A 16,512-nucleotide genomic window follows, 5' to 3' on the forward strand; every position below is an offset into this window, starting at 1 on the left:
TGATGAAAAAAATCCAGCAAGTGATAACACCCCTGCCTATATCTGAAATTCTGAATGGACTGGCCCACCTAACAGATACATTGATATAAAATACTGGGACAATGCTCTTGCCCGACACGCAATAATCCTTTTACACAGGTGTGGGCCAAGCACTTCCTTTGAAAGCAGTGCCAGGTTAGTGGGAATATCCCCAATCGCAAAACTCAGCACAGCTAAATGTATCATTTACTGTAAAATAATTACACAACTCACATCGTAGAATAAAATGACAATGACCTTGTTGTAAGTGACATACAAAGTACTTCATATGGCTTTTCAGACTGACGGTGCAGCGGCCTGCACAGGACTTGCATGTTTCATTACCCGCTACTAGTTCATATATATATTTATATAAATACACAGAACAGATATATGTATCATATAATAGTTCATATCCTTCTAAAGACGCCATGCCTTCTGTGTACAGGTGCGATTGCTGTACAGCTCAGACACGGATCTCTGTGTACTATACTACAGCACGTCTTATAGAAACCCATTCCATCTGCTGGAATAGCACGGATTGACAAAATATAGTGCAGTGCCATCCTAACAATAAACAATGTTGGCCACCAGTACATGTACTGTCCCCAGCAGGTAAAAAGAAAACAACAACCACCATAAAATACTGCATTTCAGTGCACTGAGCACACTGGGGGTCATGACAATTTCATTTAGTTTTGAGCTTGATGATCGAACATGTTTAAGCTGCCAAAGAATTACAAGTCCCATAACGAGGTTCAGTTAGCTCCTCAAGATCTGCGAGTCTGCCCATTTCCCTGACCCCCAGACACCAAGGTCCACTCCTGCACAACTGGGCAGGCGAATAGAAGTGTATCGGACTCATCTATTGCATTAAGTGCTGCACAGATAAACATGTCATGCATCTGTGCACTGCTGGTGGCAATATTCTCACACATGACATTATTAGAGGGAGGGGGGAGAGACAGCGCTGCATGGAGTGATAAAGCAAAACAAATGCCCCGCAATCTCTCCATCACTTCTCTATAACGAGACGCATACTGACGCACAGGCGAAGCTTCCCTTTGGTTTGAATAGTTAGAAGTTGGCTACAGTTCCTGAAATAAAACTACAACTGCTACCTCTATTGGACAACAGCCCCCCCCCCCCCCCCCCTTGCAGAAATGCAGTGGCCCAGTCACACTTCAGGCCTCTATGCTGCATTAAGCTACATACACAGAGTAGTGTGAAATAACCAATGAAGGATCGTTCCACAATCTATCATGGAAGATGTCTGCGCAATGAGAACGACATTAGGAGACTACAAACGGAGTGATCAGATCGTTAAACGATGCTGGATCTAGGCAAAGTGCCATAGACTTTGCGGACACATAGTTTAATAACCGTTCATAGCTTTATACACACTGCTGACTATGAACGATTATCTCCCGAAGGGATCAGTCATAGCAGTGGCCGGAAATGCCCAAGTATTGTTGTGGGTTGTTCATTTTAGCTGTCACTTGTTTTCTAAATTTCTGAACGAGGAGTTGTTCATTTCGACCATTTTGCTCCCTCTGTGTACGAGTCTTTAAAAATCATATTTTCAGACAGGTGCACTTTGGTGTGGCAAATGTTTTCTTAAAGGGACCCTGAGCACTCATTAAAAATGAAATTGCGACTTACCTGGGGCTTCCTCCAGCCCACCGTAGGCCGCAAGGTCCCCCGGCATCGTCTTGGCTCCTCTCCCGGCTAGCGGCTCCGTTATGGTCAGGCCTGCTTCCCGCTTTGCCGATGCACGTCATCACGCCGGCCGGAGTGAGAGTCCTGCGCATGTGCGGTTCTCTAATATTGGACCGCGCATGCACTGACTTGGATAGGCAAAGCAGGAAGCAGGCCTGACGAGTTCAGGCCGAAGTCGTACCATAACAGAGCCACTAGCCGGGACCAGGAGAGGAGCCAGGAGGATGCTGGGGAGCCTTGCGGCCTACGGTGGGCTGGAGAAAGCCCCAGGTAAGTCACAATTTCATTTTTAATGAGTGCTGAAGGTTCCTTTAAAGTGTACCTGTAAGAAAAAAGTGCCCCAAATGGATAGTTCCCTTAACCTCCCTGGCATTATGATTATTTTCAGATTTGGGGTCTAAAAGCCGAGCATTTTTTTTCACAAGCCATTAGACCCTAAAAACAAGAAAGAAAGGAAAAAACAAAACAAAAAACATATCAGAAAGATCTGCAGCAGCTCCTGAGATGTGGATTTCCATCCCGAACCTGACTTGGGATTTCCACAAAGGAGGTTAATTAATACAGGGAAGCCTCTGTGCTCACGTCCGCACAGTAGCAAGGATTTGCCCAGGCTTTAGCAGAAAAGCCAAACCCGATCCGTACTTCTGTGCATGCATGAGCCGCCTGTGCAGCAGCACAGACTCTATTGGTCTGCTCTTTTTCTGCTGAAGCCAGAGCGGGTCTGTACTACTGCGCAGGTACAGTGTGGCCCTGTGCTTCAGGGGTCTCCGCTCTGGAACAGGCAGAGGACCACGGAGGGACCAGAGGCTTTCCTCTCTCTAGGTAAGTATCCATTTTTTTTTTTTTTTTAAAACCTCACAGGTTTACTTTAAAATGCCTTAGTTTTTTTTTTTTAATCTGCAAGTGCACTTCCCATAGGGTAAAATGGCCCAGTGTGTGCAAGCATGTTTGTACGCGGCTTCACACGCAAGCAGGAAGTCTGCCTGCTGGAAAACACATGCAATAACGCATCTCAAAGCTAAATCACTAAGAAGCGTGTGCTGCTAGAACGCATGCCTTTTTCTATGTGCAAAAATGTGACCAGGCCCATATCAGAACCCGTCACACACCAAAATGTGGAGCCTTACACAGAAGCTGCTGATTGACTGTGGAGCAGCATATTCGTTCTGTGCAATGACAATTCGCAGTCTGGCATCTTTACTCAGCCAAAGCTAGTCAACTGGCAGCTCCCTTTTAAGGCCCCTCACACAGGTATTCTACATCATGACAGGTAATTTTTCTGCACACTTATAAGCTGCAGGAGGCAGAGCCTCCGCTGGGCCACTAACCTGAGGTGAGGCAATGGCCAGCTGTCCCTGTACGGATGGCAGGAGATCAGAGCTGGATGGAAATGCTATCATCAGAAGTTGTGGTAGAGGTTCACTGAATACTCTGCCCTGTCTTCCGTAGGAAGAAATCTCTGCAAGTTTGCATTATCGTGTCTCCTTCTCCAGAGCACAACACTGTAGGCTGTGCCCAATCACAGAACACGATGCTAGGGATGTACACTCGCGCTAAACCAGAACACCTATGTGAGGAAAGACTCAGCTCACCGCCTCAGCAGTGTGCACTGGAGACCAGTTCACTTTAACGTTTCCCTCTTGCAGTATAGTGGTACAATCGAAACATTAGAGAGACAACACACAACAAAATGGAGTTTGCTTTGATTGTACAGGACAGAGACGCAGCTGCAGCGCCCCCCTCCTGTCTGTAGCAGCAGAATAGAAGCACACGAGGTCGAGGTGCAGAATTTGGCTTTGATATCAGTTGTGTGATGCTCGAGTCACCATAGAAATAAAAAAATAAAGCTAATTCAGTGAACATGACAGACGCGAAATGTATGTTTGAAACACACATGCTACATTGTGGTTCAGAACCTCCACTCGCTGCATCATGCGCTCATTGGCTGGTCTGTGACCACATTTATAATGAATATGCCAAGGGTGGCGCCAAATCTAACCTCCGCCCTGTGCGCTGTAAACCAGGCCACAAAGATATCCGATACATGAAAAGAATTCACGTTTAAGGCCCATCCTTTCCAAAAGAAAGATGACAGGCACTGCACACAGACGAGTGGGTCTAATATAGCTCTAATATATAGATTTCCTCTGACATATATACTTGAGTGTCTTTTATATACGTATATTTTATAGGAATATAAATATATACATTTCTTTCAAAGCGGAATGAGGCCACGAGTGCAAACGTCTCTCAGCACAAGGAAGGGAAAACACCCGATATTACTATGTGGCGTCTCTTCACATCATCATAACACAACTATGATGGAGGATTAGGAATTGTTGACGTTGCTTCCTGTCGGAAAATCTGTGAAGTTGATTCACTCAATCAGTTCTGGAAACCATAAAAGGCAAAAAAAAATTATAATAATTTTGTGAGTCAGTAAAAACACTGTGAGCTCCAATATACACTAATGGCAGGTTCTCCTGCTCACAGTGACCAATTTTCCACTTCTGAGTGGCCAGAGACAAAATGGCCGCCAAGCCACAATGGTCAGTGCAAAGATATGAGGTGAAAGTCACCTGCTCTGTCTGTAGGTGTTTTGGGGGTGTCACCAGAGCACGGATGATGAATGAAGAATGAACAGGCCATAGGAGATCTGCATTGTGCGTTTCTCAGGCTCTTCTCTCCAAGCTGTGTCATAACTCACTTTGCTGCAGAGTGAGTACAGGGACATCACTTCCTGCTACTGGTTCTCCTCTCGAATAACCTCCAGAATACTGATCAGGTTTTGCAGGCCCAACACATAACCATTGTCTGGACCATCGTGCACTGTTGGGTCATCACGGAAGCCCTTGTAGGTGCTATGAGCAAAGTCTATCATGCGTACATCCACCTTGGGTGGAAGATCCTGGACAAGGGGTTCTCCAGCCCTAGTGCGATCCACCCCATCGTAGATGATCAGAAGAGAGCTGGAATAGAAGCGGTATGATGCTTGCGTTTCCAGCACAGAGATTAATCGTCGCAGCTTGCCGAGGATGGGCTCAAACAAGTCCACTCGCAGCTGAATGCCATTATGTAGATATTGGTAGAGTGCTTGTCTGAAGCCTTCTGCGGTCAGCCCACGGCCATAGTACTTGTTCAGACACAGGTAATGGCCCGTATTCATCTGGAAAACCTGTGGTGAAAATACAAAGAAACTTAAGACAACTTCCCAGTACCATGGTCGCACACATAAAAATAATAAAAATACATTTCCTAGATCCATATATTATATTTGTTAAAGAGCAACAGTAGTGAAAATAATTTAATGAATAAAATTGCCTATTTTTTTTTACAATATTCATTTATAAATTTAATCCGTGCTTTGCCATCCTCTCCCCAATTTACATTCTAAAATGTATCAAGGGTGGCGACTTCATCCCACTACCAATTACTGAATCTGAGAGAGCCTAAGCGCTTTGAGTCCTATGGGAGAAAAGCGCTATAGAAATGTTATTGTATTGTATCTAGTCCTGTCAGGTACCGCTCTACAAAATGTTTGTATAAGGTTTGTACACTTTGGTCTCCCATAATGCTCTGGGGCTGGGGACAGGAACTTTGAGAATTCTGCATAGTTAAACAGCCTAGGCTAAGCATCACTGGGAGGGCAGGGCTACATACCAATGCACAACAATATATAGATATAGGAAGTGTTTCTGATGCTGAAATCAGAATAATTAACATAAAAGTGGATGTCCAGGATAATTTACTATATTTTACCATGTCAGTCAGTATATGTCAATATGGTGCCTCTTTAAAGTGAATAGGAACCACATATAAAAAAATGAGACAGATACTTACCCAAGGAGAGGGAAGGCTCTGGGTCCTGTAGAGCCTTCCCACTCCTCTCCTGGTCCCCTCGTTCCGGTGCTAGCTTGCCCGGTAGCAGTATTTGACTAAATTAGTCAAATACTGCTTTACCCGGCCGAAGGAGGCTTCTGAAGTCTTCAGGGAGCCCGAGTGCTCCGGAAGAAGGGCGGCCCTGTACTGCACCTGCACAAGCATGCTCTCATGCACGCTCACGCCTGTGCAGTATGGAGCCGCACGTCTTCGGGAGGACACGGCTCCCGAAGACTTCCAAATACCCTTTCGGCGAGGGATTGAAATGGGGGGGGGGGGGGGGTAGCCAGCACAGGATAGAGAGCACCGAGGGAGGAGACGGAAGGCTCTATACAACCTGGAGCCTTCCCTCTCCATAGGTATTTGCTTCATTTTTTTTTTCAAATGCGTTTCCCAGTCACTTTAAAGAAAACCTGTAACGGAAAAAACCTTCCCTAGGGAGTACTCACCTCGGGTGGGGGAAGCCTCCGGATCCTATTGAGGCTTCCCCCGTCCTCCTCGGTCCCACGGCGGCGGCGATAAAGCTCCCCAAACCGCGGGGATGTAAATATTTACCTTCCCGGCTCCAGCGCAGAGGCAGTATCGGCTCTCAGCTCGGAGATAGGCGGAAATAGCCAAATCGCTGTCAGGCCGCTCTACTGCGCAGGCGCAAGTCTCCTGTGCCTGTGCAGTAGTGCGGACCCGGCAGAGATCAGCTATTTTCGCCTATCTCCGTGCGGAGAGCCGCAACAGCGCCCCCCGCTGGAGCCAGGAAAGGTAAATAAATCAGCGCTTGTCAGACTTGTCGAGAGAGGATTCTGGGACACTTCGAGGAGCCAGCGCTGGACTGCCTGCAGCTACAGGAGGGAAGGAAGCCTCATTGGGACCCTGAGGCTTCCCCCTCCCCAGGTGAGTACCCCCCAGGAGAACTTTTGTTACAGGTTCTCTTTAACAAAACAAGAAAAAATATGTCTGCCTAGCATGTGTTACTATGGGCAACACACTCTGTTCTTTCAAAACATTCAATAAAGAAAACAGCGTGGTTGATGTATCAAAAAACGCGCTCCCAGCGACTGGGCCAGCCAGCAGACGATCAGAGCAGCCTGGGAGGACGGCGAGAGAGTCCATGGTCCACAAGGGGCTAGAACATACATGTCAAACTCCGGCCCACAGGCCAAATCTGGCCCTCAGAGCCATTAGATTTGGCCCTTATGTGGTTTCCCCACTTTGAATTATGTTTGGCCCACTCTAGATCACTAGGGAAGGTATATTGGAGGTGAAGAACCCTAGAACACCAGGGAAGCCATATGGGGAGTTAGGGGGAAAGCACTAAACACTAGGGAACTATGTAGGGGAGGGTGAGATCATCCAGACACCAGGGAACTGTATAGGGGAGGGGCCTCTAGACATCAGGGAACTGTATAGGGGAGGGGCCTCTAGACATCAGGGAACTGTATAGGGGAGGGAAGACCACTAGACACCAGGGAACTGTATAGGGGTTGAACGGGAAGCATTTGACACCAGGGAACTTTATAAGGGAGGAAGGTGACCAGTAGACATTGAGGTTGGCCCGCGACTTGGTCCCAGTGTTCAATATTGGCCCACTTTATATTTGAGTTTAATGCTGGGAATACACTGTTCGTTTTTGAGCCATTTAGATGGCTCGAGAGATAATTTTTGACATGTCCGATCTCCCGCTCGATTCTTTCCCCATTTGATTTCTGATAGAAGTGAATGGAAAAAGATATAATAAAAAAAAAAAAAAAAAAAAAAGAGCAGAAGAGAATAGACTGCAGAATTGAGCGGTGAAAAGATCGAATGGGAGAATTGAGTGGCAAAAACGAGCCGTGTATGCCCAGCATTATACCCCTGGGCTAGAAGAAGCCCCAGATAAGTATAACTGCTGACAATGATTTTGTCTCAGGTACACTTTAATTGTTTTTTCAAATACTGTTGACAGGATGCTTATCTCATTGCTTTTTTTTTTTTTTTTTTTTTAAACCTGATCACCAGATATAGACTTTGTTTAATGTGTACTACAAAAAGATCACAAAGCTATTCATACTATGTGGTCACAATGGGGTTTCATGATAAATTACAGATTAGGAACAGTGAAAGATAGAATAAGAGCCAAATAGAAAACATTGTTGAATTGCAGGATGTCTAGAGGGGAATACAAAGCCAAGGAAGATAAGTGATATGGTTGGGGGTGGGGGGGGGGGGGGGCGACAACACACCTCAGTTTGTGTCACCGCCAGGATTGCAGGGCGCAGATGCTGTACAGACATGTTGGGAAGCATGAACCAAACAATGCATTTGTCTGTATGAAGAAGAGACGACTGTGTCAAAGATGACAGAGCAGCTTGTGTGGGCTTTGCAAGGAGGGGGGGGGGGGGGGGGGGACAGTGAACTTGGCATGCGGGAGCATTAAGCAACACCTGTACACGCTACATTCTTGCCCAAGATGGCCCAGACTAGCCATCTGGCCCAAGAACAGTCTAGCATGTATACGAGGATTTAGTTGGTGGAGGACACAGTGTGTGGGAGGGTAGGTGACAACAAGGTTGCATGCAAATGGTTAGCAGTGGGATAGACACTGGCTGGCAGGATAGGAAAGGGTGAGGACAGGTAAGCAATGGAGTCACCGGGAGCGTCCTGCGCTGTATGAGGTTTTCTCGTACTGCACAGGACTCTCCCAGAAACACAGCTAGTATGCAGTGGCCATCGACTTGCAAGTTGCGAGAACAAAACTTAGCCATGGCAAGAGATCGGAGGATCGTTCTGTGACGGCGCGGGCACAGAGCAGCTGAAGGGGGCTGGCACAAGCCCCAGGTAAGTGAAACTTTTTTTTTTTTAAGTGATTTCCGTTTTCCTTTAAAGAAAAACCTGTAACAAAAGAAAAACAAAACAACACCTTGGGGGGGGGGGGGGGGGGGGGGGATATTTACCCTGGGAGGTGGAAGCCTCTGGATCCTAATGAGACTTTCCCTGTCATCCTTTGTCCCACGGTGGCAGCGCTAGAAATCCCCGAACTGCAGGCATGTAAATATTCACCTTCCCGGCTCCAGCGCAGACGCAGTAGCTGCTCTCGCCCCGGGATTAGATGGAAGCAGCCAATCCCAGTCGGGTCCACTATACTGCGCAGACGCAAGTCACCTGCGCAATAGAGCGGACCCGACTGGGATCGGCTATTTCCGCCTGATCCCGAGCCAAGAGCCACTGCTGCTCCTGCGCTGGAGCCGGGAAGGTAAATATTGCAGGTGCTACAGCGCCGGCGCCACAGTACAACAAATTGTCAGCTGTGGTTTCGGGGCTGGGGGGGGGGGGGGGGGTAAGTACTCCCCAGGGGACTTTTCTTCATTACAGAAACAGTAATGGCATAGTCTCCTAATCCCATTTACCGGTACTAACACTGAAAAATCTGGGAGGGAGAGCTAGAGATTCAATAACTGATTTAAGAGGCAGGACTATAACTTGAATAATGTAAGGTTAAGATATTATTTTGAGTTTTTACATACATAAAAAAGTGAAGCTTTTTATGCATTTTTGTTACTTGAAATGTAGTCTTGCAACAAGAGCCATATAAATGTGCTGTTTGGACCCTGGTACTGCTCTATGGAAAGGGAAGTGGAACGTGACAAACTGTGTGCTAACACCCAACGTTCAATATGAAGAAAGGAAGGCATGCAATTTCCAGCATGTCGGGGGCATCTGTACACACTCACAAAAGTCCCCTGACTGTCAGCATCCTAAAATATCAACTCTGTATGGGCATTTTGAAGGGAGTATTTTTGTGACCAAAGTGGAAGCAGTATGCGACCAACATACTTCTAGGTTCACACTGAATTGTTGTACTGTATAGCCTTGTGCTAAAATGCTGTCTAATGCCTTGTACATGCCAAGCAATGCAATTTTTCCGTCAGACGGGTCGAATTTATTATTTCTGACAGGTCCGATCCGATTTCCGATAATTTTTCTGATCGATTTTTTATAGACGTGATAAAAAAAAGTGATCGGAAATGAGATTGAACCTGTTGGAAAAAGTCGATTCGACCCATCTGACAGGAAATTGCATAATGTGTACCAGGCATAATATCTGCTGGTGGAAGGTGGTAGACCAGGCAATCAGTATCAGGAAAAGATTGATCATTTACTTGATCTACCACAAACTGTATAATGCATGCCTAGCTTTATGTTTGAAGAACCAGAGCGCAGACTAGCTGGCAGGAGAAATGTAAACAGAGGCAGACAAGTCTGTGTGTGCTGCATTAACACATCACAGTGCAGAATAGCTGGGAAAGGAAAGATAATGCACAACAAAGGCGTGTGTTTGCAATAAACAAATATGATCAGACAACAAGTGGCAGAAAAACATTGATAAACAGTGTCACACAATAGGTGCATCAGTATGTACAGTAAAACAATGTTATTACACTATAGATCTTTAAATAATAAGTGACTAGATAAGTATTAAGGTGGTCATACACAAAGCGATTTTTGTGGCCTATCGACCAAGAGGCAGATCTCTCTCTGGTCGGAGAGAGATCTGTTGGCAACCATAAACCGCAGGCCAATTCCCGATCCATTTCAGCATGAAATCTTTTGGCATTCGGCCCTGTGATATCACCTCATTGTCCCTGGCTGCATCCCCCCAAATGTACATGTACTCCCCAGTGTCCGTGCATTAATATCTTACCTGTATGCCGCTGTCTCCGCACTTGTGATGTCACACATGGGTCCCATGTACAATACACCGGAATACAACTGGAGCACGAATAAGGAACAAGAGTGCGGGGACAGAGGCGCACAAGTATTAATATGCAAGGGCACCGGTGGGGGTCCTAGGAGTGTACAGACATTGGGGGGGGGGGGGGGGGTGTCCATGGATTTCCGTCACATTTGTTGTTTTTGATTATCCCGCGCTGTTACCACTGCGCACCTGATCGAGCACGTTGGCCCAATATTTTCCAGCATGTCGGATCGAAATATGCTACCAATTTCGGCCTGAAATCTGTAGACTTGTTCATTGGGCATGCCCTTGCGGCACAGATTTTAAGCAGACTCTATAACCGAATCTGGTGGTCGATCAGCCGCCAAGTCTACAGATATATGGCCACCTTTAGATATTATTTACCTACACAACAAGCGCATCACGCCGATGGGCGTGATCGCGGCGGCTGCCCCAGGACCGCCTAATGCCATTTGGCGTCAAGTCCTGGGGCGGGGTTTTGCAGGAGATCATGCGCGCATCTCCGCTTGAATGCCGCTAGGAGACTGTTAGACGGCGGAACCGCCAGAGGGAGTCTAGGGGCTTGGTCGATGCTGGTCCCACCAAATCTTACTAAAACTAAATGTGTTTGCCACTGACATATTTTCTATGGATCCTATGAGGGCTACACTACCTTCAGAAACAGCCATGGTACTGCGGCTACTCAGGGTACAGTTCAGAATCCCCACACATTAAACATCTAGAGGGCAGAAAGAGTCTCTCGCATTTTATTGGTGCTTTCACGAGATCACACCCCTTGCTGTAGACCTGAACCAGGCAAGCTACCTATTGCATAAGCATATAAAAACGCATATGCGTTTACTTTGCGTTTTAAAAGCGCTGGTTTTGTTGCATATTATGCGGGAATGCTGCCTACGGTGATGCAGATGCATAGCACTTTAATGCGTTTTCCATGCTTTTTTATATGTATTTTTTTCCCAAAAATATTTTTTTGCTGCATTGCCACTTCCTGTTGTCTTTCACGTAATTTGATTACATGGAAATTTAAAAACACATGGAAAACGCATATGTGCGAACCACAGAGGCATGAAAATCACGCAAAAACACCAAAAACGCACACAACATTAACATAAAACGTAGCCTTTCACTGCCCTCACGTTTATAGTTTACCTTTAAAAAAAACATTCAATTTATTTTCTAAAAAAAAAAATAAAAAAAAAAATACATAAAATATTACCCCAAAACGTCTCTTTATTGTCAGAAATATTAAGACAAATGACAACATAGCAAAGATGCAGCAAAACATAACAGCAATGTTGGATTCCTTATTACATATGATCAAATTGATAAAAGTATCACAACAATAACAATATATATTTATAGTTATTTATTTTTTTTGACAAGCAAAGAATTAAAACCACAAACAGTGAAGCTGGTTGTTTTGGAGAACATAAGGGGTTTTTATCAGGTCACTGAACAGTAGCAACACGCGAACATATGAAAATGTGCACCAAACAACATGGCACAAAGGTTGCAACAGGACTCAGGCTTGGTTCGCACATACATCTGTACATTTCCGGTCCAGACAATTTTACATCCGTTTTACCTGACTGGTCCGGAAATGTACACCTTTTATGTGTGAACCAAGTCATAGAAACACATACAAACTGATGCCAACTGTCAAAAACTGGCAGGTCTGGACACCTTTTATGTGTGAACCCAGCCTAAAAATGTGTCAAATGAACTAGGAAACCTCATGAAGAAACACCCATGAACAGGTAGTGGAGCAACTAATCTGCAGTCGTGCATGGCTGCCGGCAGGGCCCTAGATGTTCAGACCCACACTACCCTTCCTGAGGAATTGCAAGCATAGATTCCTTCTTGATCTGTCATGGTGTGTTCTATGGCAGTGTTTCTCAACATTTTATTGGTCTGTACCCTCTTTAAAACCCTTGTACTCACCAAGTACCCCCTAGCATAGTAACCATTATGACAAGTACCCCTTAAATATATATTGAATCGTAGTGCATGATAATGGTTCTAAACAACTTCCAAGTATTTACTATTGCTTTTAAGTAGCTAAAATACTAATTTGGTGTTGTTTAAATAAGATTTATAATTTTCTAAAACTCAAAATTGGTTATTCTTGGTTAAGTGTATCAAGCCCGAGTACCCCCTGGAAGCATCAGAAGTACCCCCTGGGGTACGCGTACCGCATGTTGAGAACCTAGGTTCTATGGTATGTGCAGACCTGTGGAAGCTGTGAAAACGTTTGCAAACCGTGTCTGAAAAGAACACAGAATAGAGACACCGAAAGCCCAATATAGCGTAGTATGTACTGTTATGTGGATATGACAAGTAAGTATCTATTTATACTCACAAACATGGGTTACTGTCCCGGTAACCACTATATCAGCAGGTGAGGAGATTAGACCTGTCCCCACTCAGGATTAAGAAGTCGCTCACTGTAGATAGGAAATAAGGGGCAACACCCTTCCACCAGGGGTGGACTCAGGAACAAGTGTCAGAGGCACTGAGCTTTGTACCAGACCTATGTGAGTTTTATGCTCCATTTCTAATGCCTGATGAAGCGGAACATGCCCACGAAACGCGTTGCACTTTCTAGAGTATATAAATACATTTTTGTTTTCAATATACACAACACTCGTGTGTGTCTGCTTGGAGAAGGTAAGTCCACCTCTGCCTCCTCTCATTTTAAACATTTTAGAATATTGTATCCTTTTGGCGCCTTGGTCTGCTTTTACAGTGTCTGAAAAAGATATTGGAGACCGAGGAGTACATTAAAGAACATAAGTGATCCAGCAAATCTAAACTGCAAACAACCTGCTATTGCATCCATGTACTGAGCCATATCATTACATAGCTGTCATGATGGTGACTGACAATTTGTTCTATCGCAGTAACTGTGGGTATTATAAACCCTCTGCTATAGAATAAAGGGTCATTCACATTCTTAACTGAAGTCAGCAATATTATATTGAGTGGAGACTACTGTTACAAATGAACCTTTTGGTAAAATTGATGCAGGCAGGTGTGTGGGGTATATTGCATGGTGACATGTAGAGTGTGACAATGTGATGCAGCCACAGAGGATCATCCACTTTTCTGCTCCAGCTTACATAGCATATAATACACACACATATACCAGTATCAGATTATGTAATGTTTGTTTGGTGCCAGCTTCAAGGCCGGATAGTTTCTGTTCCCCTAGGCCAAGTATGTTGTTGCTCTCCTTCTCATATGCAGAAGTACCTCTCCCATTCCATGTGCAGCCCCCTCTTCCCTGTGTTTCAGCCATGTACTGTAGCCCCTCTTTCATGAACAGCTCTTTTGGGCACCAGTTTCCCTTTTTCATATGTTGCTCCCCATTTTCAGCCTCCTTGTTCATATGCAGCAAGCCATCCTGTATTGTTCTGCTGCCCCTGGGACTGCTGCCGCCCAAGGCCCGAGCCTCTGTGGACTTTCCAGATATCGGACGTTGGCCAGCTTCCTTCTGCTGCTCCATTCACTCTCTCTCACGCCTTAGGAGCATTAGGGAGCAGAGACATTCTTTGTGTGGGATTTATATGAGGGAAATGCTGGTGGGGCCTCCCCCGCTATGGATTCTACACTTTCAAGAGCCCTGTGAGGAAAAAAAAAAAAAACATTACAAACGCGTTAAACACATAAAAGCAGCACCGTCTCAAGAACAAAAAATACACTAATATGCAGCAAAACGGAGTCTATAAAAAAAAAAAAAAAAAAAAAACCTCTTTCAAAAAATAAAATCAATACAAATATGTAGGAGGCCTACAAAAAAAAAAGAAAATAAAGAAATTGCAGCATGATATATTATTAAAAGTTGAGCATAGGCATACCTACAACCAAAACTCCATGCTGCTCACAAGAACAGCACCATAGAGATCCATAGAGGTGCTGGGTCCTTACTAGCAGATGAGCTGCATTACTACGCGGCTTATTGGCATCAATAATCGGACAGCAACTTCTATCAAGTCTTTTTCTGCAAGGCAAAAATAGATCAAACAAACACATCAGTTCAGTGATATGCAACGGTAACAAGCCTGCAATAACATCTCAACAAGCAGATACAGCACAATCCGTTCAGAAATATACATACCAAAACTATGTTCTTCCTCTTCTGATATTCTAATATAACTCCTGGGCTCAAAGTGTTAAACCTGTATCCAGCAATCTCTCATCTTCTATGCATTGGAGAAATCGTGATCTTGCAAGTCGCAGAGACCTCTCTGAAAAAAGTCAGCTTCTTGTAGTTGCTCTGCTCAGCTGTAATGGAGGATGGGGAAGAAGGCGGAATGATGTCATACAGAAAGGTGAAGAATGCTGGGAAGTGTGGCAGAACCACCTAGAAACCAGCAATAATCATCTGTAATGATTCTCTATGGAGGATGATAACTTGAGGGTGTTCATTCTTAACTTGAATCCATTCTTAAAGGGGAACTGAAGAGAGAGGTATATGGAGGCTGTCATGTTTATTTCCTTTTAGACAATACCAGTTGCCTGGCAGCCCTGCTGATCCTCTGCCTCTAATACTATTAGCCATAGCCCCTGAACAAGCATGCAGCAGACCAGGTGTTTCAGTGGTTCAGACTTATAAGTCTGATCTGACAAGACTAGCTGCATGCTTGTTTCTGGTTTTAATCAGATACTACTGCAGAGAAATAGACCAGCAGGGCTGCCAGGCAACTGGTATTGATTAAAAGGAAATAAACATGACAGCCTCCATATACCTCTCTCTTCAGTTCCACTTTAAGTTGGAATAGATATAGTCCCTGGTTAATGAACAAGACAGTATTGGTTGTTCTAGTTTCTCTCCTACCTTCCCATACAGCTTCCTAGCTCCCACCCCAATATAGCTTTCCTGGTGGTGGTTAGTGCCCCCCCCCCCTCCACCCAATATAGCTGTCCTGGCAGGACAAGCTTCAAGCCACATTGGAGCCCAGGGGCAAAATTAGCCTGGGCAGCTTGCCCCGCCCTTCCAGGATGGATCTCCCCGGGCCCCTGCACAGTTTATGTCAGCAGGGCAACTGACTTGTCACGGCGCACTGCTCCAGTCCGTGCACGCCTCTTCATCCTCGTAGGGGCGACTCTTCTCAGGAGTGTTATTGTGTAATGACAAGCACTGGGTCATGGAGATGAAGCAGTCTGAGGGGATGGAGATGGGGAGCACGGTCACAGCAGTGTGCCAGGACAAGCGAGTTTCTATGCTGGCAAAACTCTGCAGGGAGCACAAGTCAGGGGGAGACGTGGGGGCCCGGCAGCGCATGGAGGCCTTGGAGCAATTGCCCACTTTGCCTCAGTGGTAGCGTCGGCCCTGTTCCCTGGTGGTATTAGTGCTTCCCCCCCCCCCCCACCCTAACATAGCTTCCCTGGTGCCTAATGTGATCTGAAGCTGCTTCCTCCTCTCGTGCCAAGAAACAAAATCATTGCAACGAAATCGGCGGAACATTTGTATATCGGCGTTCGTAAGTCAGAGGCTAGCTGTAACTGAATTGCTTAAAGGACAACCAAGGTGACATGGGACATGATTAGATAGACGTGTATCTACAGTGCCAAGCACACAAATAACTAGGCTGTGTTCCTTTTTTTTTCTCTCTTTTCTCTCTTGAAAGAGTTAAACAGGCATGTAGTTGACAGTTTCTGTCCGGGTTAGGACTTGGTCTGGCATAGCCCTCACTGATAAGTAATTACAGCCATAAAATACATTTCCTGTCAGTAAATGGCTTCTTGGAGCAGGAAAGAGATAAAAAGGGGCAATAGTTCATAGATTTTAGCTCTGGCATACTTCAATGAATGTGTCATTGAGCAGAGACAATAAAAAAGTAAAACCTTAACAACTAGATTTAGATATAAAACTGTGGGATATCTAAAAAAACAAAAACAAAAAAAAAAAAATCAATAAATAAATAATCATTTTTAGGAGGAGGACAGATACAATTGTTTTTCTCATCAGTTTATTTTCACCTCGGATGACCTTAAAGGAGAAGGCTGGCATTTAGTAATTGCTTTGAAAAACTAAAAACTTTAGCACATCACCTAGGTTGAATTTTCATGAAAAACCACTTAACTTGGGCCTGAACTCTTGTACAGGACCGAAGAAAAATAGAGAAATGCACCCTGTATGTATTTAGAGAGTTTAGCACAGGCAT

The 16,512-nt window shown here is 45.1% G+C and overlaps 1 protein-coding gene across 3 annotated transcripts in view; it reads right to left on the bottom strand.

The window, feature by feature from the left end:
* Window positions 1–2,017: 2,017 nt before the first annotated feature.
* Window positions 2,018–16,512, bottom strand: part of IP6K1 (inositol hexakisphosphate kinase 1) — a 52,899-nt gene continuing 38,404 nt past the window's right edge. For all 3 annotated transcript variants that reach the window (XM_068252925.1, XM_068252926.1, XM_068252924.1), the window contains one exon: window positions 2,018–4,912. In XM_068252925.1, the coding sequence (XP_068109026.1) occupies window positions 4,481–4,912 (432 nt within the window). In that variant the 3' untranslated portion in view covers window positions 2,018–4,480. The remainder of the gene's footprint in view (window positions 4,913–16,512) is intronic.

Source organism: Hyperolius riggenbachi, chromosome 9 (genome assembly GCF_040937935.1).
Source record: "Hyperolius riggenbachi isolate aHypRig1 chromosome 9, aHypRig1.pri, whole genome shotgun sequence".
NCBI classification, from domain to species: Eukaryota; Metazoa; Chordata; class Amphibia; order Anura; family Hyperoliidae; genus Hyperolius; species Hyperolius riggenbachi.